This window comes from Crocodylus porosus, unplaced genomic scaffold (genome assembly GCF_001723895.1).
Source record: "Crocodylus porosus isolate Cpor-Errol unplaced genomic scaffold, CroPor_comp1, whole genome shotgun sequence".
Classification (NCBI taxonomy): Eukaryota; Metazoa; Chordata; order Crocodylia; family Crocodylidae; genus Crocodylus; species Crocodylus porosus.
The window spans coordinates 106,845,719-106,869,559 of record NW_017728906.1 but is presented as its reverse complement, the minus strand read 5'-3'; the positions used below and the strand labels follow the sequence as shown (position 1 = coordinate 106,869,559).

Sequence of the window (23,841 nt, the reverse complement as noted above, 5' to 3'; positions counted from 1 at the left end):
AAGGATTTTGTGACCTGGTCATAGAAGGCCACCAGGTTGGTCTGACAGGACCTGCCTCTAATGAACCCATGTTGGTTGCCCCTAAGCATCTCTCCTGGCCCCTCGTGGACATGTGCCAGGATAACACTCTCAAAAAGCTTACTCAGGACCAAGGTAGGACTGACTAGCCTATAGTTTCCTAGGTCCTTCTTCCTCCCTTTGTCCTGGCCCTACCCTCCAGTGCATATACTACACCCCCCCAGCTTGGTGCCATCCATGAACTTACCAGTGGTATCACTTATATCACTGATTTAATGTATGGCATGCATGCTAATAGTAATTAAGTAGGAAGGAGGTGGTACAGCGTGAACCTACTGAACTATCTTCTCTTTTCTGTAATGATAGTATATTTGACTTGTTAGCAAATGAAAACTTGGGCTTTTTGTAAATTATTACGCTATTGCTGGAGATTAAGGTGGTACTGTATCATTCTTTGTTTGCTGTGGTTTAGAGAAACGACAGTCTAAATACATGGGGGATATGTAAGATGAAGTAATAGGAAATGGATATTCCAGTTTAAAATCTATCCAGAGTTTATGGAGGAAGTGGGGGGGATCCTGTTTCCCTACCCTCCTAGTCCTATCCTAGTATAGACATTTGCTAAAGGACATTTGTGGATAACAGCTCAGCTGTAATACAGTATGCACAGCTTGCATATTGTCCCACTCTAAAGGAAGGATGTTAAAAGAAAAATGTATCAAGCTGATTAGGCTTTTTTTAAGCAAGCCCAAAGTTACTCTCCCAAAAGTATATTTTACTTGAGGTTTTCGCCTTTAAAAAAAAAAAAAAATTTGATAAGTTTTAAGTTTGGCAGAGATTAAAATATGTGATAGTCTTTGAATATTCGTTGTTTTCTAACTTAGGTGTTTTTTTTTTTTCTTTTTAACAAAAATGCAGTTCCTGGCCTTTAGCACTTGAGGCATAACATGACTAGTTCAGGCTGTTTCAGTTCTTAATCCAGCAGAGAAAAGGACTGCATGTGGGTGGGGAGGTGTTCAAGGGAAACCTGGGTTAAGTATCTGATCCTCTGTTCTGGTTTTTCACTGGTTGCTTAAATGAGTCTGTTTTCTGCCTCATCACTTTCTAAAACGGGTAATAATTTGTTTTCTCATCTTTTCTAGCTGATTGGAAATATAGGCATGCTGGCTTGATGGCTTTGTCAGCCATTGGCGAAGGATGCCATCAACAGATGGAGGGAATTCTAAATGAAATAGTTAACTTTGTTTTGCTTTTCCTCCAGGATCCTGTAAGTATAATACAGTTAATTCATAGTTTCATAGTGCTTAGGGTCGGAAGGGACCTAAACAGATAATTGGGTCCAACCCCCTGCCCCGGACAGGAACGAGTGCTGGGGTTGTAACACCCCAGCCAAATATCTATCCAGTCTCCTCTTGAAGACGCCCCAAGGCAGGGGAGAGCACCACCTCCCTTGGGAGTCTATTTCAGAGCCTGGCTAACAGTAAACTAATGCCTCCTGAGGTCCAGCCTGAACCTTCTCTCTAACAATTTGTGGCCATTATTTTTAGTAACCACTGGTGGTGCCCAGGGGAACAGAGCCTCCCCCAATTCCTGCTGGTACCCCCAATGAGTTTTTTTTAAATGGCTACCAGATCCCCTCTCAGCCTTTTCTTGTGGAGGATGAATAGGTTCAGGCCCTTTAGCCTCTCTTCATAGGGCCTGACCTGCTGCCCCTTGACCATGTGAGTAGCCCTCCTCTGGACCCTTTCAATACTAGCCACATCCCTCTTGAAATGCAGTGCCCAGAACTAGATGCAGTACTCCAACTGTGGCCTGACCAACACTGCATAGAGGGGAAGGATCACCTCCCTGGACCTGCTTGTGATGCATCTGTACAGGCACGACAAGGTGCAGTTAGCTTTAATGACCACTTCCTCACATTGGCAGCTCATGTTCATCCTGGAGTCAACAGTGACTCCAAGGTTCCTTTCTGCCACTGTATTGACAAGAAGGGTGTTCCCCAGCTTATAGGTGTGTTGCTGGTTCCTTCTGCATTGAATTGCATCCTGGTCTCATCTGTCCACCTCTAACCTATTTATCAGAATAGTCTTTTACTTGTACTTCTCTGTATGCTAAGTATGTGAGGGGAATTTTTGTTTCAGCATCCGAGAGTGCGGTATGCAGCCTGTAATGCAATTGGACAAATGGCTACTGACTTTGCACCTGGCTTCCAAAAGAAATTTCATGAAAAGGCAAGTAGTCAGCTACCCAACGTAACAGCATTGTTCTGTTCGAAAACCTTGTTGTGTTTGAACCAGAATCTTTCTGTTTCAGGTAATTGCAGCTCTCTTGCAAACCATGGAAGACCAAGGCAACCAACGTGTTCAGGCTCATGCAGCTGCTGCACTCATTAATTTTACTGAAGATTGTCCCAAATCATTACTTATTCCATATTTGGATAATCTGGTGAAGCATCTTCATTCTACCATGGTGATAAAGTTGCAGGAGGTATGCTTCATGATCTGGATATTTTTGTCAAAATTCATGAACTAATACAGGGTAGAGGTCTTGATTCCTGTAAAACAAACTGGTGTTCAGTGAGTATTTTAATACCAGCTATTTTATCAAAAATGGAATTACGTTTTATCTGAATTATTATATTCTGTGCAAGGCACTTATCCCATCCAAAAATGTTTTTCAAGAATTGTTTGCAAGGAAATGTCCTTTTAAATAATGTTTTTTGTTTTGTTTTTTCCCTCCCCTTCAAGTTAATACAGAAAGGCACTAAGCTGGTTTTGGAACAAGTAGTGACTTCCATTGCATCAGTTGCAGATACAGCAGAAGAGAAGTTTGTTCCTTACTATGATTTGTTTATGCCCTCTCTGAAACACATTGTTGAGAATGCTGTACAGAAGGAACTTAGACTTCTAAGAGGAAAAACTATTGAATGCATCAGCCTGATTGGCCTTGCAGTTGGTAAAGAAAAGGTAAGTTTGAGGTTTGTAAGATTTTCCTACACAGTAATGAAGATCTAACAGTGTGTTTAAATTTCCGTCAATCAAATTAGGAAAATTCAACTAATTGGATGGATGTATACTATTTGAATGAGCCACTACTTCTTTTTGTCTTTCTTTTATTACTATTTTGTATTTATTTTTCCAAAGTTACCACCTTATGCTTAAATCTTCTATTTAAAAGGAGTGGGCGGGAGCATAGGTGGGTATGTATAGAGTCATCCAATAGTGTCTTTAAAAGCTATTCCTTCAGTCTGAATACATTTGTTGATGTGAGATTTGGCCTGCTTAGTACCATACTAATGCATGGTTGTTAAAAAGACGAGATCATTCCGCTTTTAATATTGCTGCTTTAAATTTTCATATGAAGCTTAGAATTGTTTAAAGTAAGCATGTCAAAACAAACTTCCCTAAACCTGGATAGGGTAGTACTGTTGCCATTTGCAATTTGCTGTAACTGTTGGTCTGTTTTGTCATTTTATTTTTCAGTCAAAATAGTACTGGTGATATTTATGTCCTTGACCAAGGGGCAGAGAGAGGCAATATGAGTCTTTAAACTTTTCATTGGAATAGAATTGTGGGTCATAAGTTCTAAAAAATCTGTAAGTGGGTAGAAGCAGCAGTAAAGTTCAGTCTCTCATTTTTATAGGTATAAGGTGCTTCTGTTTTTTAAGTCTTTGAATGCAGATTAATAAAACGTCATTCCCATTCATACATCCTAGCATTTGAGTAATACAAATAGTGACTTACTGAATTCTGTCCTGAGCCAAAATCCAGTTAGGAATGCAGTTTGGGACTGATCTAGGAGGCAGATTTGTAGTTCCTTAATTCTGCCTCCCCTCTTCTTTCAATGGCTTTTCCTTTTTGCATGTCAGTGTGAAACTGTTGATCATCTTTCCCAGTCAGAGGATAGACTGGTGCACAGTTGACAAGCTGCACAGGTGACAGAATTTAAAACAAACCAGTGTCTGACAAGCTGTCCATTTTTATGGGCAATTTCAGTATTAGCATTGGGTGAATAATTGTCCATGTGTTATTGTGTAATCTTACTTTGACATGACCCTCAATTGTTTATTCACTAGTGCTTTTTGACAGCTTATTCCATGGTAAAATTAAACTGTTCTGGAAAGGTTGAATCCCCAGATCCTTTTTAGCTGTGTTTTATCCAATAAATAAAACTTAAATTTCTTCAGAAATAAGAGCTACAGAATCACTACCTGCATCTCTCAAGCTACTTTTGCAGAGGTATGCAAATGAGAGACTGGCACATTTATTCTCTTAGAATGTAAGCCTAAATTAGTAAGTCTCAAGGACAATTTTTGGTATGCTTTTAAGATGCTACTTTTTTTTTTAATAGCTAGTCATTCGAAGAATGTTTCTGAACTTGAAATAGATGTTATTAGATTTGACATTTAATATATGCATGCCTTTTACTTCTAGTTTATGCAGGATGCATCAGATGTGATGCAGCTCTTGTTGAAAACGCAGACAGATTTTAGTGATCTGGAAGATGATGACCCTCAGGTATGTTAGAAGATGCTCACTTTTTTTAACTTCTGTGTTTGTTGCCTAGCATTGCAAGTGTTCCTTGCTTTAGTTCAATGGTTTTTTTGTAAATGCCTTGTATAAATAAAACTAATTCTTAAATCCTTACCTTCCCCCAGTTGACCCTATCCTGCCTCTCTTTACCTTTCCATTGCTCTCTTTAATCTCTAGTGCTTCATCCTCACTACAAAACATACTTCAGTTTTTTCCTATCTTAAAGAAAAAAAAGTTCTACACTTGATCCCACTTGCATCTCCACCTTTTCCATCTCCTTTCTCCTTCTCATTCTTAAGATCATTGTATTTTCTGCTTTATAATTAACTTCCTAGAGTTCTTATTCTCCAGTTCTGTCTTAGATGCTCTCCAGGCCAGCTTGAATAATGGAAGCCTCTGATCATCAGTTTTTAGTGCAAGTGAAATTGCTTTTGTCAAAGCCTCTGATGAGCTGCCTCAAAATCAGTCCCTGTTTTTCCTCATCTTGGCCACCTATAATGCAGTTTCACTCTTGAAAATTTTAGTCTCTTGGGTTTCAGGTCTTTACTGATTCTTATTTCTTTAGCCAGCCATTTTAGCATGTTCTTCAAAGGATTCTGACCATTTTTGTGGGGTTTCAGTAGACCTTCCTCTGTTTTTTTTTCTTCCATTTCTATATCCTGCATTTTGCTAATCTGATCTTCAAACGCAAAGTCAAAGAGTATATAGTTATGCTGATGACCTGCAAACCTCCCTTACTACACCAAACATCTCCTGTCCAGATTGAAATCTAGGAATGTGTAGCAATGAGTTCAAGGTCAGAGCTCTCAATTTCCTCCTAAGCTTTTCCCACAGCCATGTGGTCAGAGGTGTGGAGGGACTCCCCAGATGTGGATGGAAAAGCAGCAGGCTGGGCCACTCAACTGGTATATTTTATTATCCGGCATCCCCCATTCCTAGGGGATGCCAGGTAACAGAGCTTTTACTGTACTTTCTTCCTTTGGTCATAACACACCATCGTTATTCAGTCCCTCAAACTGATGAGCTAGGCCTCGTCTTAAACTCAGACTTCTAAATCTTTGGCAGCCTATAGTATAATCTTTCTTATTTCTTTAATTGTGAAATTATAAACCCCTTGGCCCAAGTTCTTGTCCTCTGTATCCACATTACTGCAACATCTTCCTTGACTTTTTGACAGTTGGGTGGGGAGGAAAAGGCAGACACTGTGGAGTGGGGAGAGGCAGGGATTTGGCAGAGCTAGAGGCAGAGACTGCGGGGTGGAGGGTACAGGTGCTAGGTGGGGCAGGAAGACTGCAGAGGGAAGAATTCAACACAACCTTCTGATTGTTATAATTTTCCAGGTACAGAATCCAACTAACTTACATATTTTACATATATAGAATCTAATAATTCTATAATTACATATATAGAATCCATAATTAAGCATGGACTTAAAGGGGAATTAAAGGGGAGTGTTCATTGGGTGGCATAATCAGTATCTATGCTAAAGTTCTTAAGGCCAAAATGCAAAGGTATAACATAATTATTCACCAGGCTTTTTTCAACATTTTATTGGCAAAGAGATTTTTAACCATTGAGAACTGTTCTCAAGATTCAATTTCCCTTTCAAGTCCACGCTTCTAAAAAAAAAAAAAAAAAAAAAAAAGTGCAAGAGTAACCTACAGTTTTTAGTTTCAAAGTTGCTAAATCTAGCAAGGACCATCATGTGCTGCTTCTATCATGAAATAAGGTAGTTGCAGAGTATCAAAGCACAATTACACTTCACATAACTTTTTCACTAGTCTTCATTCAGGTTTTTGTAGAACAAGTCAGGTGTAAAATGTAATAGAATCGTAAGACTAAATCCTGCTCACTAGTGCTGTGTCTTCTGGTATCAGGAAAGTACAGAAATTGTAAACGTCTATCTTTTGTATCTATTTTAATTCAATTTCGTAAAGTTGAGCTCTTACCACTGCTTGGATTTTTTAAAAATGGTTGATGTACCTAATAGTTTGGAGGACTCTTTTTTTTTTTTTTATACGTACGTGGATCTGTTCTGTTGAGCAGTTCTAGGCAAACCCTGTGAGAATTATTTTCAACAGAATAAAAACTGACTTCAGTTTCCAGATATTAACAATCGAGAATTAGGGTTCAAGTTCCTTAGTCTGCTTGCTTGTATTTGCCAGGCTAGCTTGTGCATGTAAACACAAACTGTATTACCTCAGAAGCCCACCTTTATCAAAAATAATTTGTAGTTGAATTGGAAGGGAGTGATGTTACGAACAAACCAGGGGGCAAAATAGTTAATATTCATGGCATGGAATTTGCATAACTTTCTGTTTAATGAGATAAAGGTTGAAATTTTCAACACAAGTTACAAGTTTACAAGAATGTTTTATCAATTACTGAAGGAAACTTCTCTCTCTTGCTTTGTGTGTCTGTCAGTACCACATGTAAATTGCTTTTTGCTTGTCAGTGATGGTTTTAAAAGGTATTATGTTTCTAATCTGAAGGGGAAGCCAAAAATTTGATTAGTTCAGGTTATTTCAGTTGGGTGAGGTGGGGCATAAAATAGTATTAGTTTTGGATGGAATTGGAGTCCTTTGCAATCCTGTCCATTTACAAAAATATGGATGGAATCCTATTTCCCTCACCACAGCAGGATATGAACAAAAAGCAATATATCTGCCCACGGTTCAAAATTCCTCTTTCAGTCAGTCTTGGCCCAAAAGCTCTTAGACTTTCTGTGGACTATGTTTTTAGTGTTTGCTCTGGTTTTGTCCTTGGCTTTCTTTTCAGCTTTCTGTTGGCTTCTGTGGCCTTTTACATCTGTCATGGACACATCTGACCAGAATAATAGCTGATGAAACCTACAAGTTTATTTTCTGGACAGTGAGATGCCTTGCTTCAAGGGGAAGGCCACTGGTGTTGTGACTTCACACAAAAATAATTTTACAGAACACTTTCAAATGAAGGGTGGCAGCTAGTCTTAATCTGTAAAAGTACTTTTGGTTTTTTTCCATCAATAAATTTGAAAGTATGCAACCTTTTCTTTTTATAGCTCAAGATGTTTGATTCATAAGATTAATTAAATTCTATACATTTGAGAGCCTTTCAGATCCTTTTTGTTTTGGTGAATGAGAAATTGCTGCCCTGCAAAAAAAACTTCAGTGAACCAGCCCTTAATTCATTTAATATTTCATAAAGTTCAGTAAATCACCCTAACGTTACAAATTACATGTTCCTATTTGAAGGAGACTTGGGGTTTGAGGGGTTCTACTTCAGAAATATCACCTTTTCTAAAGCTGCCATATTTGGAACATGTAAGGGTAGGAAGCAACATTTTGCTAATACCTTCATGCAAGTGAACACAGACAGATATAAGTCTGGTAGCAGCCATGCTTTGAAAAAACAGCCTGCAGGTAGAATCAGATTTTCTTTGTGTTGAACACTTCTTCCGTCCAACAACACTAATCGTGGTTATTAGTCTACTATGTAATGCAGAGTATAGTAGTTCATTTTGTTCCCTCTTGTTCTGATGCATGTTGAAAGGTGAAAACTCTGCCTTCGTTTTATAGATATCATATATGATCTCTGCATGGGCTAGAATGTGCAAGATTCTGGGTAAAGAATTTCAGCAGTACCTTCCTGTTGTCATGGGGCCTTTAATGAAGACTGCATCAATTAAACCTGAAGTAGCTCTTCTAGACAGTAAGTTTCAACTAGTACTTTTGGGGGATGGGATTATTTAGAAGTCCTGCAACAGCTAATTTTAATATATCTTCTTTCCACACCAGCACAAGATATGGAAAATATGAGTGACGATGATGGTTGGGAATTTGTTAACTTAGGAGATCAACAAAGTTTTGGAATTAAAACTGCAGGCCTTGAAGAAAAAGCTACTGCATGCCAGATGCTGGTGAGTACTAGAGAAATTCTAGTCAGCTATGTGTACAGTCTTCCTGTAGAATTAAAATTGTAATTGTCTGCTGTTAGACATGATGTTCAAATATAAAATCTGCACATACTGTACTGGTAGTGGGTTGGTTTTGGGAGTGGTACTTTTTGCCAAGGTGAGGTTCTGAGGGCTGAACCATTCATTGGTTTATCTTACTGATAAGAGTCTAATAAAGTGGATGGGTGGTGGGGTGCTTCTTGTTTGTGTTCATACTGCTGCAGCTGAGTTTCAGAATTCTTCAGGGGATTGTTCATGTAGACTTTTCTTTGCTGTGCAATAGATTTCTAAAAAAGTAAATTCATTTTGGTCTTAAGTTTTGCTCTAAGTGACCTTTAGAGTGTCCTTTTCAGATGGTTCTAAGTAAAAGTAACCTTAAAAAATAAATAAAGCTTTAAATATTTTAACCTAAAGTTGCAAAAGAATTTACTAGATGGCAGAACAAGCTCTTAAATTGGTACCTACTTTCCAATTACTGCAGTTAAGTAACAAGTAAATCCACTATCACATCTGCACCAATAAACTCTCACCACATGGGTTTCTTACTGATCATTTCATAATTTAAAAATCTTAGCGGTAGTTTTGCCTAAAGTGATGATGATAATGATTATTACCTTTTTTGTATTTCAGGTTTGCTATGCTAAGGAATTAAAGGAAGGATTTGTGGAATATACAGAACAAGTAGTAAAACTTATGGTTCCTTTGTTGAAGTTCTATTTCCATGATGATATCCTATCAATGAACTTAAATATGTATTTGCAGTTTTAAAAACCTTCAAAAACTATTCTGACTTCTTCCTTTGAATTTGAAACAGTTGTTTTACAGTGTTTGAAGTTTTTTTACACTAATTCTGATTTTAATAGAGAGTTTTTTTTCAGCATTTCATAGACATTAGGGGCTGGAAGGTACCTCATGAGATCATCGGGTCCAGCCCCTGCACCTTAGGCAGGAAGTCAGCTGGGATTTCTGAATCATGGATTCAGGCTTGTTAAACATACCTTCAAACAAGGCTTTCAGTAAGTCAGCTCAGCAATAATTGTTACTCTAAAAGAATAGTAAAGTTGTCCTTTGGATGTGGGCATAGAATCGGAGAAATTTAGGGTTAGAAGGGACCTCAGGAGGTCATCTAGTCCAACCCCCTGCTCAAAGGAGGACCATCCCCAACTAGATCACCCCAGCCAAAGCTTTGTCTAGCCGGTTCTTGAAAACCTTCAAGGATGGAGATAGCACCACTTATCTGGGTAACCTGCTTTGGTGTTTTACTACCCTCCCTCCCAGTGAGAGAATGCTTCCTAATATCTAACCTAAACTTCCCTTGCTGCAACTTGAGACCATTGCTCCTTGTCATCTGTCACCACTGAATAGTCTAGCTCCATCCTCTTTTGAACCCCCCTTCAGGTATTTGAAGGCTGTTATTAAATCTCCACCTCCCTTAGTCTTCTCTTCTCTAGACTAAGCCTTGTTCCCTCTCCTTCTCCTCAAGTCATGTGCCCCGGCCTCTCACCATTTTTGTTGCCCTCCACTGTATTCTCTCCAATTTGTCCCCGCCCTTTCTGTAGTGGGGGGGCCCAAAACTGAATACAGTACTATAGATGTGGCCTCACCAGTGCTGAATAGAGGGAAGAATCACTTCCCTCAATCTGCTGGCAACAGTCCTACCAATGTAGCCCAGTATGCTGTTAGTCTTCTTGGTAACAAAGGTACACTGTTGGCTCGGATTCAGCTTATTGTCCACTGTAACCCCCAGGTCCTTTTCTGCAGAGCTGCTGCCCAGCCAGTGAGCCCTCAGCCTGGCATGTTGTTGATTCTTACGCTTCACCTGTGCAACATTAGGAAGTTGTGCTACATATAATTTGCCCAGCTAAGATAATGGTTTGAACTGATGATGTTTTAGTGTCCAGCCCTCATCTGCTGGAAAATAGTTATCATATGGTTGTGGCGCATCATCAAGATGTAATTAGGGTGAAAGAAAGTCCAAAGAGTGTGGCTTCGTTAGCTTTTTATTTATTTTAGTTTGACAGCTTTCAGTTTCCCTACTTAATGTAGGTGCACATAACTCAAAGGCTTATTCAGATTGCATAAAGTAATATTTTGTCTGTTAAATGTAAATGTAACACACTTACTGAAATTCTGCTTTCTACTGCTTGTAATTTCTATTTTGCCATGTACTCTACCCAGTTGACTCCAGGAGTAAAACCATGGCAGGAATTCTTAATATTTCACAGAGCTCCCATATTTTTTTTTGCAAATATGGCTTGATAGTCAAAGAAATGTCAGACATTTAATTGAATTTTATCTTTTAAAAATCTGCCAAAATTGTAAAAGTTGCAGTATGAGGCAACAAGTCATGTAAATTAATGAATTGCTTTTTTGCTCTTAAATTATAAATAGGTTACAACTTTTATATGCCCAACGTTTTGGGGGTTTTGTATTTAATCTTTGACTTTAATGTGCAGCCAGTTATGCAGTGGAGTCGGAGGGAACCAATTATAGTTTCAGATGGGGAAGTTGGTTGCATGTTGTCTGATGCTTAGATCAGGTCATAAAAGCTTCATTGTTTTGGTCTCGGTGAACTACTGTTTCCTTAATAAATTAAACGTGTTCGTGTGGCAGCAGCAGAATCGATGCCTTTGCTACTTGAATGTGCAAGAGTTCGTGGGCCAGAATACCTCACACAGATGTGGCATTTCATGTGTGATGCCCTTATCAAGGCCATTGGGACAGAACCAGATTCAGATGTACTCTCAGAAATAATGCATTCATTTGCAAAGGTAACCTTTTTCTAGATATCATTGTCATCCATAGCTTGTATTTTTTTTCAGTATTAATAATGGAATCTATTAGTTTCAGTAAGCTTAAATAGCAGAAACATTTAGCTACATTGCCTGATATTTTGACAATAGAATCTTTTCTCTTTTTAAATAATTAATCAAAGGACTATCAATCTAATATTGTTAACAAAATCCAGTTTCTTGGATTAGGTCGCATTTTTATTCTCACTGACAAAGTACCAGCCTAAAATATTTGAGTATTGAACAAAATTCTTACCCACTGCATACCTTCTTATGGTTCTAACATGCTAAATGAAAATTGTCCTTAATTTTAGAATTGAATATAATATATTTCGAATCTTTATTTCTTTTTCCAGGAGCAAGATGCAATAAGACGTGTATGGTTTTAAGCATGTTAGAACTTTATTGCTACTTTTATTTGTAATGTGTAGTTTCAAAGGTTTTGTTTGTTTTTTTTTTTTTCACAAATTTTAATTTCTCTAGTGCATTGAGGTTATGGGAGATGGATGCCTTAATAATGAACACTTTGAAGAGCTTGGAGGAATATTGAAAGGCAAACTAGAAGAGCACTTTAAAAATCAAGAATTAAGACAGGGTAAGTTAACGTCATCTTCCACCACTAGAATAAGATTTCCAGTGTTTTAATTCTTTTTGAGAAACAAATATTGTTTTGAGATCCAGGGTCTGGAAATAGAATGTACAGTAATTTTGACTAAAGGTAACACTAGTAATTTGTCTTTGAAATAATGTAATGGGATATAATTAATTCTCTATCTTTTTGAAGTCTTTTCATGAAGAATAGTTGAGTTTTTGGGGGGGTTGTTTGTTTGTTTGTTTGTTTAAGTCCATCGCTTGGCATGATTTTGTGTTACTTGGGCAGTCAGAGTAGATGATCGTAATAATTACTCCTGACCTTGAACATGAAAAACTTCCAGTTCCCCTCTGTCTGTAAAGCAATCTTTATATCCTTTTTTTTTTTTTTTCTTGGGGATTAGGAATGCTCATTTATCCTAGACAAGTGGTTGTCAACCTTTTTTAGACTTGAGGCTAAACCTTCCATATGGTCTGAATTTTAGTAGCTCCCTATTTCAAAAACTAATTTATTTCTTAGCATTTACCTTAAGGATTTCACATGGTGGCAAGGCAGGCAGAAGCAGGCAGGGTACCCCTGAGAGCATTGAAGGGAAAGGTGTTCTCCCCTGTCAAGTACCATACAAAGCATCTGGGGGTAGATTTTCAGACCCCTGGGGAAAGCAGCTGTCTATATAGGAAGTAGGAGGAGGTGACAGTGGCCACTGCCACCAGCATACAAGCTGGTTACAGGTGAAGGCAGTGGGAACCATAGTTTCATAGATGTTAGGGGCTGGAAGGGACCTTACAGATCATTGGGTCCAGCCCCCCCTGCACTTGGGCAGGAAGGACTGCTGGGGTAAGATGACCCCAGTAAGATGGATGTCAAGATGGTTTTTGGAAATTTGCCTGGGTGGGTGATCCCTCTATGGGGAGCCCATTCCAAACCCCCAGCACTCGACTTTGTAAAGTTTTTTCCTTGCATCTAATCTGAAGTGATCTTCAATCAGTTTGTGCCCATTAGTTCTTGCCCTTCCCTGGGGGACCTTGGTGCATAGATGCTTCCCCAGGCCCTGATGTACACACCTTACTAATCTGAAATAGGTTCAACAAACTATTCTTTTCCCTCAACCTCATTCAAAAAACGTTGTGTACAAATTTGCAGCTATTCCTGGCTTCTGTACTCCTTTCCTACTTCAGTTTGCAGGGTTTTTCTTTTCTTTAAGAACTACTCCTGTATCATAATGTAATAAGTTAACATTCTTTCTTTTTAGTGAAAAGGCAAGATGAAGACTATGATGAGCAAGTTGAAGAGTCATTGCAAGATGAAGTAAGGTTTTGGGGGTATTTCTGTTCTGTATGTCATCTTTTTCTTTTTTTCACGCATTAAATTCCACATAGTCATTGCTCTGTGGTAACAAGCTATAGTACAATAACAAACTTGATTTGCAACCAATCTTTTGAGAATAGTCTTTCTTTGGATGAAGTGCATCTTTAGCATATGTCTTTGAAGTTTCTAAATAAGGTATGTCCATTGAAATAAAGCATGTCCTGGAACCCAAAGATAATAAAAGGCCTGTCCCAACTGCTAAAGGAAGAGGTTTTTGAGCATAGTTATTCCTTGTCTGGGGTGTTTATTTAATTCCAGAAGCTTTTTCTTAAATATTTTTAAAACAACTCTTATTTCAGTTTTTCCACTCTAAACATTGTGCACAGCTGGCCTGTTTTTATGCTTTTTGGGCACATGACTTTAAAAACTATAAGCTATGGATCTGTTAGATGCCTTCATTAGATTTCTAGATTAAAGACTAGTATTGGAAAGGACCAGGAAGAATATCAGGTTAATTATAGAAGAAGAATCTGGACACTAGTTGGCCAAACTTGGTATCTAGTACTAAGCACTGCTGGTATTTAATGGCCCTTCGCCTCACAGACCTGCTCACTTAGAGTACTTCAGACCTGACAAAAGTAGGACCTTGAGTTCCCAATGTTTTCCTGCTTTCAAGGTGGTGGGGAGGCAGTATTTCCTCAGTGTCAAGCTCTTGTAAGCAAAATTAAGATAGTCATCGTTAGTTTCTCTAGAAACTAGAAAGCTCTGGCCTCTTCCCAAAGGAGCAACAGAAGCAAGAGGCATGGTACTAACTATGTCAACTTGGAAACGCAACAAAAAAACAAACTTCGCTCCTTTGTTCTAGGATTTAGAGAAATAAGTTTGTTTTGGTATTGTTTATTACATTCATGTATTTTAGTCAGCATTAGAACTTTTTTCCAGTTATATGCCTATTTTGGCTTTGCATCCTGATATTAGCATATACAGTAATCCTCTCCTCCATATTTTGGCATCAGATGCACTTCAAACATTAGGACTTACTGTAGTGAGCAGAGAGATTAGAGAGTTTGGTGCTTGTGAGAGTTTCTTTTAATTCCCAGTATATACAGGTTTTTCTCTATTCTCTTACAATTTGAACCATAACAAACTTGTTGAACTGGCTTCAGATCCTCTTAATTTACCTTCTCTTTCAGTGCAGTGTAGAAACCCAAGTTAAAGCTCAAATGAGCTAGTTCAGGTACCAAAAGCATCTTTAGATGTTGTAACGTGAAGTTCTGTTCAGGGTAAATTATCCTGATGAATGCACTGTAGCTGTAGGCATACCCATACTCTGTACTCTATATTTTGACATTTGTAGTTTCCTGCCTTTATTGACCTATGTGGCCTCCTAGATGATAGGGAATTTGAGATGGAAGCCAATCTCCCAATAGTCAAGTACTCCTTTCAGAAGTTTGTCTTCCGAAAACAAGTCTTGGCTTCTTAGTATGAGGAAGCTATGTCATGAAAGAGAGACTTTTCAGTCTCACTTACTAAGAGAGCCTGTAGGCCAGGGGTGGGCAATTATTTTCCGGCGGAGGGCCACTTACCAGGTTTTGGCAAGCTGTCAAGAGCTGCATGGGTATCCCCTTCCCTTGACAGGTGCCCTGCCCCCTGGTCACTGACTTGGGACCAGTGTCCCAGGGCCAGCACCAGTGGGGCCCAAAGCAGGGCACAGGCCAGCAGGGGTCTGTGGCGCCAGGCTGGGCTGCACCAGAAAGGAGAGGGGGGAGCTGACCTGGCTCCATAGAGACCTTGCCAGCTGGGACTCTGCGCTCCTGCTGCCCTGCTCTGGGCCCCACCAGCACTGGCCCCTAGATACCAGTGCAGGCCCTGTGCTCCCACTGGCTCCCCGCACACTCACACCCAGTACCCCCCAGCTCTGCGGTACAGGTCGGGGGGGCAGCGCACAGCCCTGATCCCCTGCTCGCCAGCAGGGAAGAAGCTGGTGTTGAGTGCAGGGAAAAGTAACCCCTCACCTGCCCCATGGTTGGCACTCCCCGCTGCAGGTGCTTGCAGACCACGCGGAGCTGTCTGGAGCAGGCACAGGCAACCCCAGGCAGGCTGCAGGTGGCTGCAGCACGGGGCGCTGGCCATGGGATGGGCAAGGGGCTGCTTTTCCTCGTGCTCAGCTCCGGCTTGTAACCCTCCCCACTGCCAGCCTGGCAGTGGGACCAGGTTACAAGGTGGTGCTGAACACAGTGGGGTGGGGAAAGCAGCCCCACCCCATGCCTGGTACCCTGCACTGTAGCCCTTCGCATTCTGCCTGGGGCTGCCTGTGCCTGCTCTGGACAGCCCCGCACAGGCTGCGAGCCGGCCATGGGGCAGGCGAGGTGCTGCTTTTCTCTGTGCAGGGAAGGAGCCCAGGGAAAAGCTGAGTGTGGGGGGGGAAGCAGGCCCTCCCCCGCCCTGCACCTGGTGCCCCACTCTGCAGGTGCTCGCAGCCCATGTGGGGCTGTCTGGAGCAGGTACAGGCACCCCCACACGGGCTGCAAGCAGCTGCAGCGTGTGGCACCCGGTGTGGGGTGGGGAGGGGCCACTTCCCCCCTCCCCCACACTCCTTACCTGAGCTTCCCGGGGCGGGGCAGCCACATGCTCCCAGCCCAGAAACCAGGCTGGGCCAGGTGGGCCTGCCAGGCTTCCCCTAGGTCCTACTGCCCTTGGTTCCTTTCAAAAGTGACAGAAATATTAATTTTCTACATTTCTTTTTTTTTAGGGGTCTTGCGAGCCTGATCTGCTTCTCAGCTTGACCTGGCTCACCCAACATGTGTATAAATTGTGTGTTTTAGCAGGGCTTTTTGGTGCTTTGAATCGGCTATTAGATAAATCAGCTGTTGGACAAAAGTACCAAAAAGCCCTACTGAAACACATGATCTAAACAGATGTTGGGCGAGCTGTGTCAAATTGATGTGATGCCTCTTTAGGGCATGCATTGTGCTTAGTGTGGGGTTGCACCAAGCTAAAAGTAAAGTGCTGGGGGTTTTTTTGGTTTTTTTCCACATGTGTAAGCAGCCTTGGTATTTTTTCCCTCTTAATTATGTAAAGGCTTTCCATGGGTTCATGATAGCTTAGATCTAAACTCACAATGTAGAGCAAAACATTATTTCTTGGACATGCATAGCCATTTCCATAAATGATACATTAAGGTGTCTTAAGGACTTCTGGTGAATTCTAATTTCAACTTGTTCCATCTTGAAGTGGGCAGATTATAACAAATTTATTAAATGCTTTGAATATTTATTCTTACTTTGGGGTTGACTTTAGTCCAGGAAGTCTTTTGGTAGTAAAGTGTTTTGTGGATTTACATTGACGTGCTAAGCAGGGGGACTTTGTGAGGTCTACATATGCTCTGTAGTCCAAATGAAAATTTCCAAGCAGCAAATAGTGCCTAGGGAAAAAGAAACAAGACCATTGAACCCTCCTTGCATTGTCTCTTATTGTTCTTACTGGGCATAATCTAACGTAGCACAATTTTTGTGTTTTACAGTTATGTTAAATATCACAGTTGAACACTATAAGCTACTAAAAACACAAACTGAATGTATCTACACTTACATATTTAATGCACAGCAATAATCTCCAGCACATAGAGCACATAGAGTTTATTGCTCCCAGGCTCAGTGTTTGCACATACACCCAGAAGCGCAGCATGTTGAGCCAGTTTGGAGCAGCCCCACCTGGCAGGGGTCCAGGGATCAACCTGCCAGCCCAGGGCTGCTCTGACATGGCTTAGCTTGATGCGGAGGGGCTGGTTGGGGCATGAAGGTGCTTCAGTGTGGGGCTAGCCAGAAGGCAGCTACTACAGTGAAGTACCCTTGTGCCCCAGCCAGCTACATCAGCATCTATATGTACATTAATACAAGTACTAGCCTGCTGCTGAGTTTATTGGGCCACATGTGTAGACACCGAGACATTTATTGTGGGGCTAATTAGGCAATTCTGCAGTAAATATCTAATGTAGACGTACCCACTGAGCAGTGTATAAATTCTAGCCCCTTTTATAATTTAGAGCCATTAAATTGTTCTTTGGGAATCAATTGGAACACAAGCTGGAATATTTTGTGGACCCATAGCACTGAGTTCTCTGAAGTTCATGACATGCATGCATACATACAGCACATGGACACATCTACATGAGACATTTACTGCATAAACTTTAGTGAACTTGAGTTCACTTCACTTCATCAGAAGCTGTGAAAGGACAAGCATAGAGCAGCCGCTGAAGAAGAACAGCATCTGAAAAAGTTAGAAGTTCATGAAAGTCTGTGCTCTGTATTGTAATTTTACTTAGTTATTCTAAGGTGTATATCTACCTGACTGACTTCTGCCTGACTTCAGACTAATGTAGCTAATTACCTCCCTCTGTTATTGGTACAAAGCCATTCTTGGTTTTGAGTGAAATTACTAGAGAAGGATTTTTGTTTATAGGGAATGGTCTGATGTCATATATCTGTTAGATTGCCTTGAAGCAAAGTACAGGGTTATAAATGGCCAGGAATTACTGATATCTATCTATCTATGTGAGAATGTATAGAATATTGCCTTCTAGGAAAAACAAACTGGTATGTTAAATTGTTTTTCTCATGATCTTATCATAAGCTTTCAGTTTAAGCCATTTCATTTCAGAATTGGTCTTACTTGGAATGTTAACTTTTAAATCTTCTGTTTCTTTGAAATCAGAATGCAGAAGTTAAAAAATAGTCTGGGCCTGGTATACACATTGGCAATATAGATGTAGACTGAACGTTTCAGCTTTAAAATCCTTATTTCCTTGTCATGTCTGATTTGTGGAAATAATGGCTTACTAATGGTGTGGCCATAAGATGGGAGTAATAGGAATCTCTCTCTCTCTTCCTTCCTGTGACTTGTAACATGCCTAGTAGGAAGAAAGCAATAATCAAAGTAGCTCAATCCTGTTAACAACAGAGCCTGTTAACAAGGAGAATCAAGGTCATATTTGTGCTAATGCTTTTTTCTCAATTGTGTGCAGGTAAATCCCACTTGTTGTTCTAGCCCAATAATTTGGCCCTTTACCTTGCATATGAAGGAATTAAGAGGCACTAATTACAAGTACAACAATAGTGGGAAAGGAGGTGGAATGGAAATACTGAAGTGATGAGCATTCCCACATAAGTGGGGGTGGAAGAAATTGGAGTAATCAGTAACTGTAAGGAAGGGACCCACCCTTCATATAAAAGGGATGCATAGGAAAACAACTGCTTTGTATTGGTCAGTGTCACAGTATGGTCACTCTCTGAAAAGAACCATTTTGGGCTGATGTAGTTGCACACTTAAGTGGTGTCAGCTTGGATACTGAATCAAGAATTGTAAAATGGCACTCTTCACGTTTAAGTTACTAAGAAATGTCCTTTCATCAAGTTGCTTTAATTAAACAATTTTACAACATTAATATTAAAGAACCCTAATCAATAATGGTACTTCCAATTCTGTTATCTTTTTCCAACCAGGATGACAGTGATGTGTATATTCTGACTAAAGTATCAGATATTTTGCACTCAATATTCAGTAGCTACAGGGAGAAGGTGCTGCCATGGTTTGAACAGCTGTTACCCCTAATAGTCAACTTAATCGTAAGTATGTTGAATTCTGTTAATTTAAATCTCATGTCAGAGATTGCATTGCCCATTGCAGGGAAGGAGGGTGGGATTTCATGGAAGAAGACAGAGAATCAGAGCTTATAATGGAAAGGTCAGGCATGAGAGCTGTAGAACTGATGTGGTTTGTAAGCATCTTTCCTTCAATTTATGTTCATTGTTACCCTCAGTTACTTTGATTTGTTTGTAGCATTGCAATCAGTGTAGCTAGAGGGAATAATTACTGCTTAATATCTAAATGTGTCTATGTCAATGTAGCACATGGTATGGGACTTGATAGGTTTGACTACTATAAACATTAGACTAGATAAAATCACTTATTCATGTGTAGACCAATCATGACAATTGAAATAAAGATATGTTCTAGAGTAGTCTAAATCTTGACCTTTTTCCTTGATCCAGTGTCCTCATAGGCCATGGCCTGACAGACAGTGGGGATTATGTATTTTTGATGACATTGTAGAGCACTGCAGTCCCTCCTCATTCAAATACGCTGAGTATTTCCTGAGGCCAATGCTACAGTCAGTATGTGACAACAGCCCAGAGGTCAGGCAAGCAGCTGCTTATGGTGTTGGAGTTATGGCACAGTTTGGTGGAGATAGCTACCGTCCTTTTTGCACAGGTATGTATGTTTATGAATTGTCTTCTATAAATAGTGAACCACAAGACCTGATATTACCAGAAATACTAGCTCAGCATTAATAGATGGTTAATGGTGATGGCATAAAATATCAATATTTGTTTTAAGAGTATTATGACAGCTTAAATTATTTAAGCTGTTCAAATTTATCTTACCATTTGTCAGTTTGTTTGCAATCCTCATTTTAATTGATAAAATATTTCAAGTATTTTTTTTATTTGTACTGAGCAAAATATCTGATTTCTATACAACAGTAGCATGTCAGTACATCTCTGTAAAGGTAAAAGTAAACAATTTGCTTTGGAGGGCTATAATAATTTGTATAGAAAAATAGAGGTGTCCAAAAGTAGCTTGTGTTCTCCCCAAGTGGGGAGGTCAGGAATCTTTAAGTCACTGGAGTTGTTTTTCCCCAGAACATCCGGTATTTCCAAAGCTCTAGCTGCATTTTTGAAGAGTTTTCATTTGCTACATAGTTTACCTTCCAGTCTTTACAACACAGCCAGTAACATTAAATTAGGTTTCTTAAGCGGCCCCCACAGTATGGGGCATGGTGTTTTCTACTTTTTTTAGTGCTTGAGTCACTCTTGCAAGAAAATAGTTGAAAATATGGTACTTAAATTAGGTAAACTGCTAATTCATTGGTGTTACATCAGAAAGCCATGTGATTGAACAAATGAGAATTGACAACAAATTTCGGTATGCTAGAAAGTTGCAACATGATTTTTATATCCATTTTATTCAAAGGACACAGCTTATAACTGACACTTCCTGCTTGCTACAAAAACATATAAAAACATATAAAACTGCCTTGTCTCACCTTTTTCCACCACTTCCAAGTATTGTGAGACTGACAGATCAGACATACCTTGTCCCAAGATTCATGTAAATGCAAGTAGGAATCGGAACTGAGGAATTTTCTATCTATTGACTCCTCTGTGAAGTCCTATGAAATATGAACTTTCATTTCTACCCAGGAGAACTTTTACAATCTTTTCCCCAGTGTCTGATGAAGCCGAAAGCTTGCAATTAAAGAACTTTTTGCAAAAATCTTGTTGGTCTAATAAAAGATATCACCTCTACCATGAGCCCAGATTGATGTACCTCTCTGGTTTTGGAACTCTTCCAGAACGTCTTGTATGCTGCCACAAACCAATGATGGAAATATTTATTTAGGAAAGTTTATCTTGTACTCTCAATCTGCTACTGCTTTGGATCCTGTCTTTGAAAACTGATCCCTACTGGTGGTTCATTTGTTTCCACTGCAAACAATCTTGTTCTTGAGTTTGACTTGGCCTCTATCATTATTTACTTTTAGTTTAATGTTCAGTATACAATTAGCATTAGTTACTCTGTGGTGTGCTTAGATACAATTTTAAAATTAAATACACTAGAACTTTTTTAAGATGAAAAACTATACTGTAACTAAAATAAATCTATCCTTATTAAGCTATACCCAACAGTGTTTGGCTTAAGAATGTGAGCATCACTGTAGAGTTCAGTGTGGGAAGTCTCTGTTTTTAGCCCTTGAACTTTCAGTCAGTATCTTCCTGAAGTTCAGTCTAGGCTTTGTTCTTATTGTGGCTCTTGGAGTTATGTAGAGGTCTATCAAATTGTGGGACAGATTATCCACATGGAGCAGCTGGTTTTAGTTTGGTTATTTGAGGATCCAAACAGACCAAAGACTGGAATGTTGGAGAGCTTAATAAGTGTCACAGAGGCTACTGAAAGTGGATTTTCAAGTACTTGAGCCAAGATATAGGATTAAAGGAACAAGGAAATTAGGCTGAAGGAAAACAACCTTAGTTGACCAGTTATGATGACAACAATTAAGATTGCCTTCACCTCTGGCCTTTTGTGTGAAAAAGACACTCCTCTCCCCATGGAGTACTATATCTGATGCACGCATCCTTATTCCCCTTCCTCCCATGCATCCTAGTTGAAGCCAGGCCACTTCCCAGTGGAAGCCAGGAGGACAGATCAGGGTCAAGCTGCATGGACTCACCAGCCAGATCTGGCCCATTTATAGACCTGGCACTGGTCTTCAGGGTGAAAAGGTTGGGCACCACTGAGATGGAAGCTTTGGTATCCTGTCCAAAACTGACACTTGTCATTCTGACTATTGCTTTATAGTTTAATGACATTTTTCAGCAATGGTAAATGGGAACAAACTTCTGAATATCTTTACAGAACAAAATCTGAACACACAGTTAGTAGTACCTTCAGGCATTTGAAGGAGAGAGATGGGGGAAGAGATTTTTGGATCTAAACCAATACATTTTTGGTTTTGTACCCAACTGATTCATAGATTGTAAGGCCAGAAGGGACCTCAGAAGATCATCAGCTCCAGCCCCCTGCACCAAGCTGGAAAGATAACTGGGGGTCAGGTGACCCCAGCAAGGTCTCTTGAAAATTTCCAGGGTAGGTGGGTGATTGCACCACCTCTGGAGGGAGCTTATTCCACAGTCTGAATACCCTTGACTGCGAAGAAGTTTTTCCTTATGTTAAGCCTGAATCGATCTTCCAGGAGTTTATGGCCATTACTCGTGGTTTCCCCCTTGGGTGCCCTGGTGAACAGTTGCTTGCCAAGCCTTCGATGTACTCCCCTAATGTAGCTGTTAGCTGCTGCAAGGTCCCCTCTCAGCCTTTTCTTCTTCAGGCTGAAGAGTCCCAGGTCCCTTCGCCTTTCCTCATATAGCTTGTGTACCCCCAGAGGTCCACAGACCACAGGTTGAAAACCACTGCTCTAGCAAATTCTTGCTTGCTTCACACCTTGGCTCTGATTAAAAAGGAGATGGTAGGGAAGCATCTAGTGCACTGGCTTCTCTCAAGCCTGTTGTCCACATAAATGCACTTATGTGGAACAAGTCCCATATTGCTGCAGTTGCATTTCTTGTAATAGTGCTTGTTCAGGCTGGCTTTTGTCCTGGATCTCCTTGTGCCACCTACTGGCAGGCATTAAAAGGCACAGCAAATCTAGCCATCCTCCAGTTCCTTCTTTCCACCCAAGGCGGTGAGAAACCTTGCCAATCAACTTGCTTTGCCTATTGTTGCTTTCTTGTTTGTCTTGTTTGTGGCAATGTGTACAGTTACTTATTTGTGTGTGCCTATTAGAAAAAGATTTGTCAGTGGAACTGGAGGATCATCTGTGGTACCAGAGCTCTATGACCATAGCAACAACAGCACTTTACTATGCTTTGATTGCACCAGTAAAATGTGACTTTCCTAATATTGATTTCCTTCTCTCTCATTCCCCACCCCCTCTCTTCCCCCCTCCACCCCCTGTTTGGAAAATTCATAAGAGCAATATTTCAGGGGCATTGGTTGTAGCCATATTGGTCTAATGACATAGGTAGACAAGGTTCTTTGGGTAAATCTGATATCTTAGACCAACTAAAATAGTTGGAAATGTTTTTCTTTGCAAGCTTTCAGGTACAAACACCCTTCTTCAGGCACAGGGAGTATCTGCAGTTGTTTTGTGCTCTTCCTGGATGAGAGAGAGGCCTTTGAGGATTAGAACTGAGAGATTGGAGAGAGCACACGAAAAATCTATCAAAGACAAAAATACCCATACTTGTCAGTGCACTTTTCTCACAAGGTAACCACTCTCTCTCTAATCCTCAAAGGGAATTTACAAAATGCATTTTGCAGATCAGCCCAGGAACTTCACTTCAACCTACTGGATACAAAGAATCATGGACTAAATATAGACACTGGATTTGTGGCACATTATAGCCTGCCTACCATCTGATACCCCAGGTAACTTCTCTACAGTTTACCAACTACATTCTGTCTCCAGGTCACCATTTCTTTCTTCCACCTCTCTCACCCCTCTGACCCTCACTACTACACGCTTGCATTTTCATTGACCTATATTCTTGCATACTGGCTTTTCTCTCCAGAAAGAGCACAAAAACAACTTCAGATATTCCCTCTGCCTGAAGAAGGGTGTTTGTACCTGAAAGCTTGCAAAGAAGAATTTTTCCAGCTATTTTAGTTGGTCTAATAAAAGATATTGGATTTATGCATAGAACATAAGAGCAATATTATATCTTTTTACAGGAGAGGTTTCAGATCACCACAGGTTATCATTAATTTGTAAGGGAATGCTTGGGACTCATGGGTCACTTAGTCTTTTTCACACAGTATGCTGAACTTCATTGTCAAACTTTGTTGTATTCAAGGTAGGGCTGATTGAAATAATTCTGGCAAGTAAGCACCTCATGGATGTGACGATGAGAGCCCTTACTCCATCTCAGCCTACAGAGCCATTTAGTGATGGATGCTTCTATACTTGGTCTAGATGGCTGAGGTTTAAACATTCAGAGCAATTTTGGCACATGAGGTAGAGTGACCATAAGTCCCAGTTTAGCCAGG

General features: G+C 40.1%; 1 protein-coding gene across 1 annotated transcript in view; it reads left to right on the top strand.

The window, feature by feature from the left end:
- IPO5 (importin 5) overlaps positions 1-23,841 on the top strand; it is a 70,718-nt gene that overhangs the window by 38,914 nt on the left and 7,963 nt on the right. Inside the window, exons 11-23 of the mRNA XM_019529717.1 lie at positions 1,161-1,285; positions 2,160-2,249; positions 2,332-2,505; positions 2,766-2,984; positions 4,452-4,535; positions 8,108-8,240; positions 8,327-8,448; positions 9,115-9,211; positions 11,083-11,255; positions 11,760-11,871; positions 13,121-13,176; positions 18,681-18,803; positions 19,230-19,449. Of these exons, the coding sequence (XP_019385262.1) occupies positions 1,161-1,285; positions 2,160-2,249; positions 2,332-2,505; positions 2,766-2,984; positions 4,452-4,535; positions 8,108-8,240; positions 8,327-8,448; positions 9,115-9,211; positions 11,083-11,255; positions 11,760-11,871; positions 13,121-13,176; positions 18,681-18,803; positions 19,230-19,449 (1,728 nt within the window). The remainder of the gene's footprint in view (positions 1-1,160; positions 1,286-2,159; positions 2,250-2,331; positions 2,506-2,765; positions 2,985-4,451; positions 4,536-8,107; positions 8,241-8,326; positions 8,449-9,114; positions 9,212-11,082; positions 11,256-11,759; positions 11,872-13,120; positions 13,177-18,680; positions 18,804-19,229; positions 19,450-23,841) is intronic.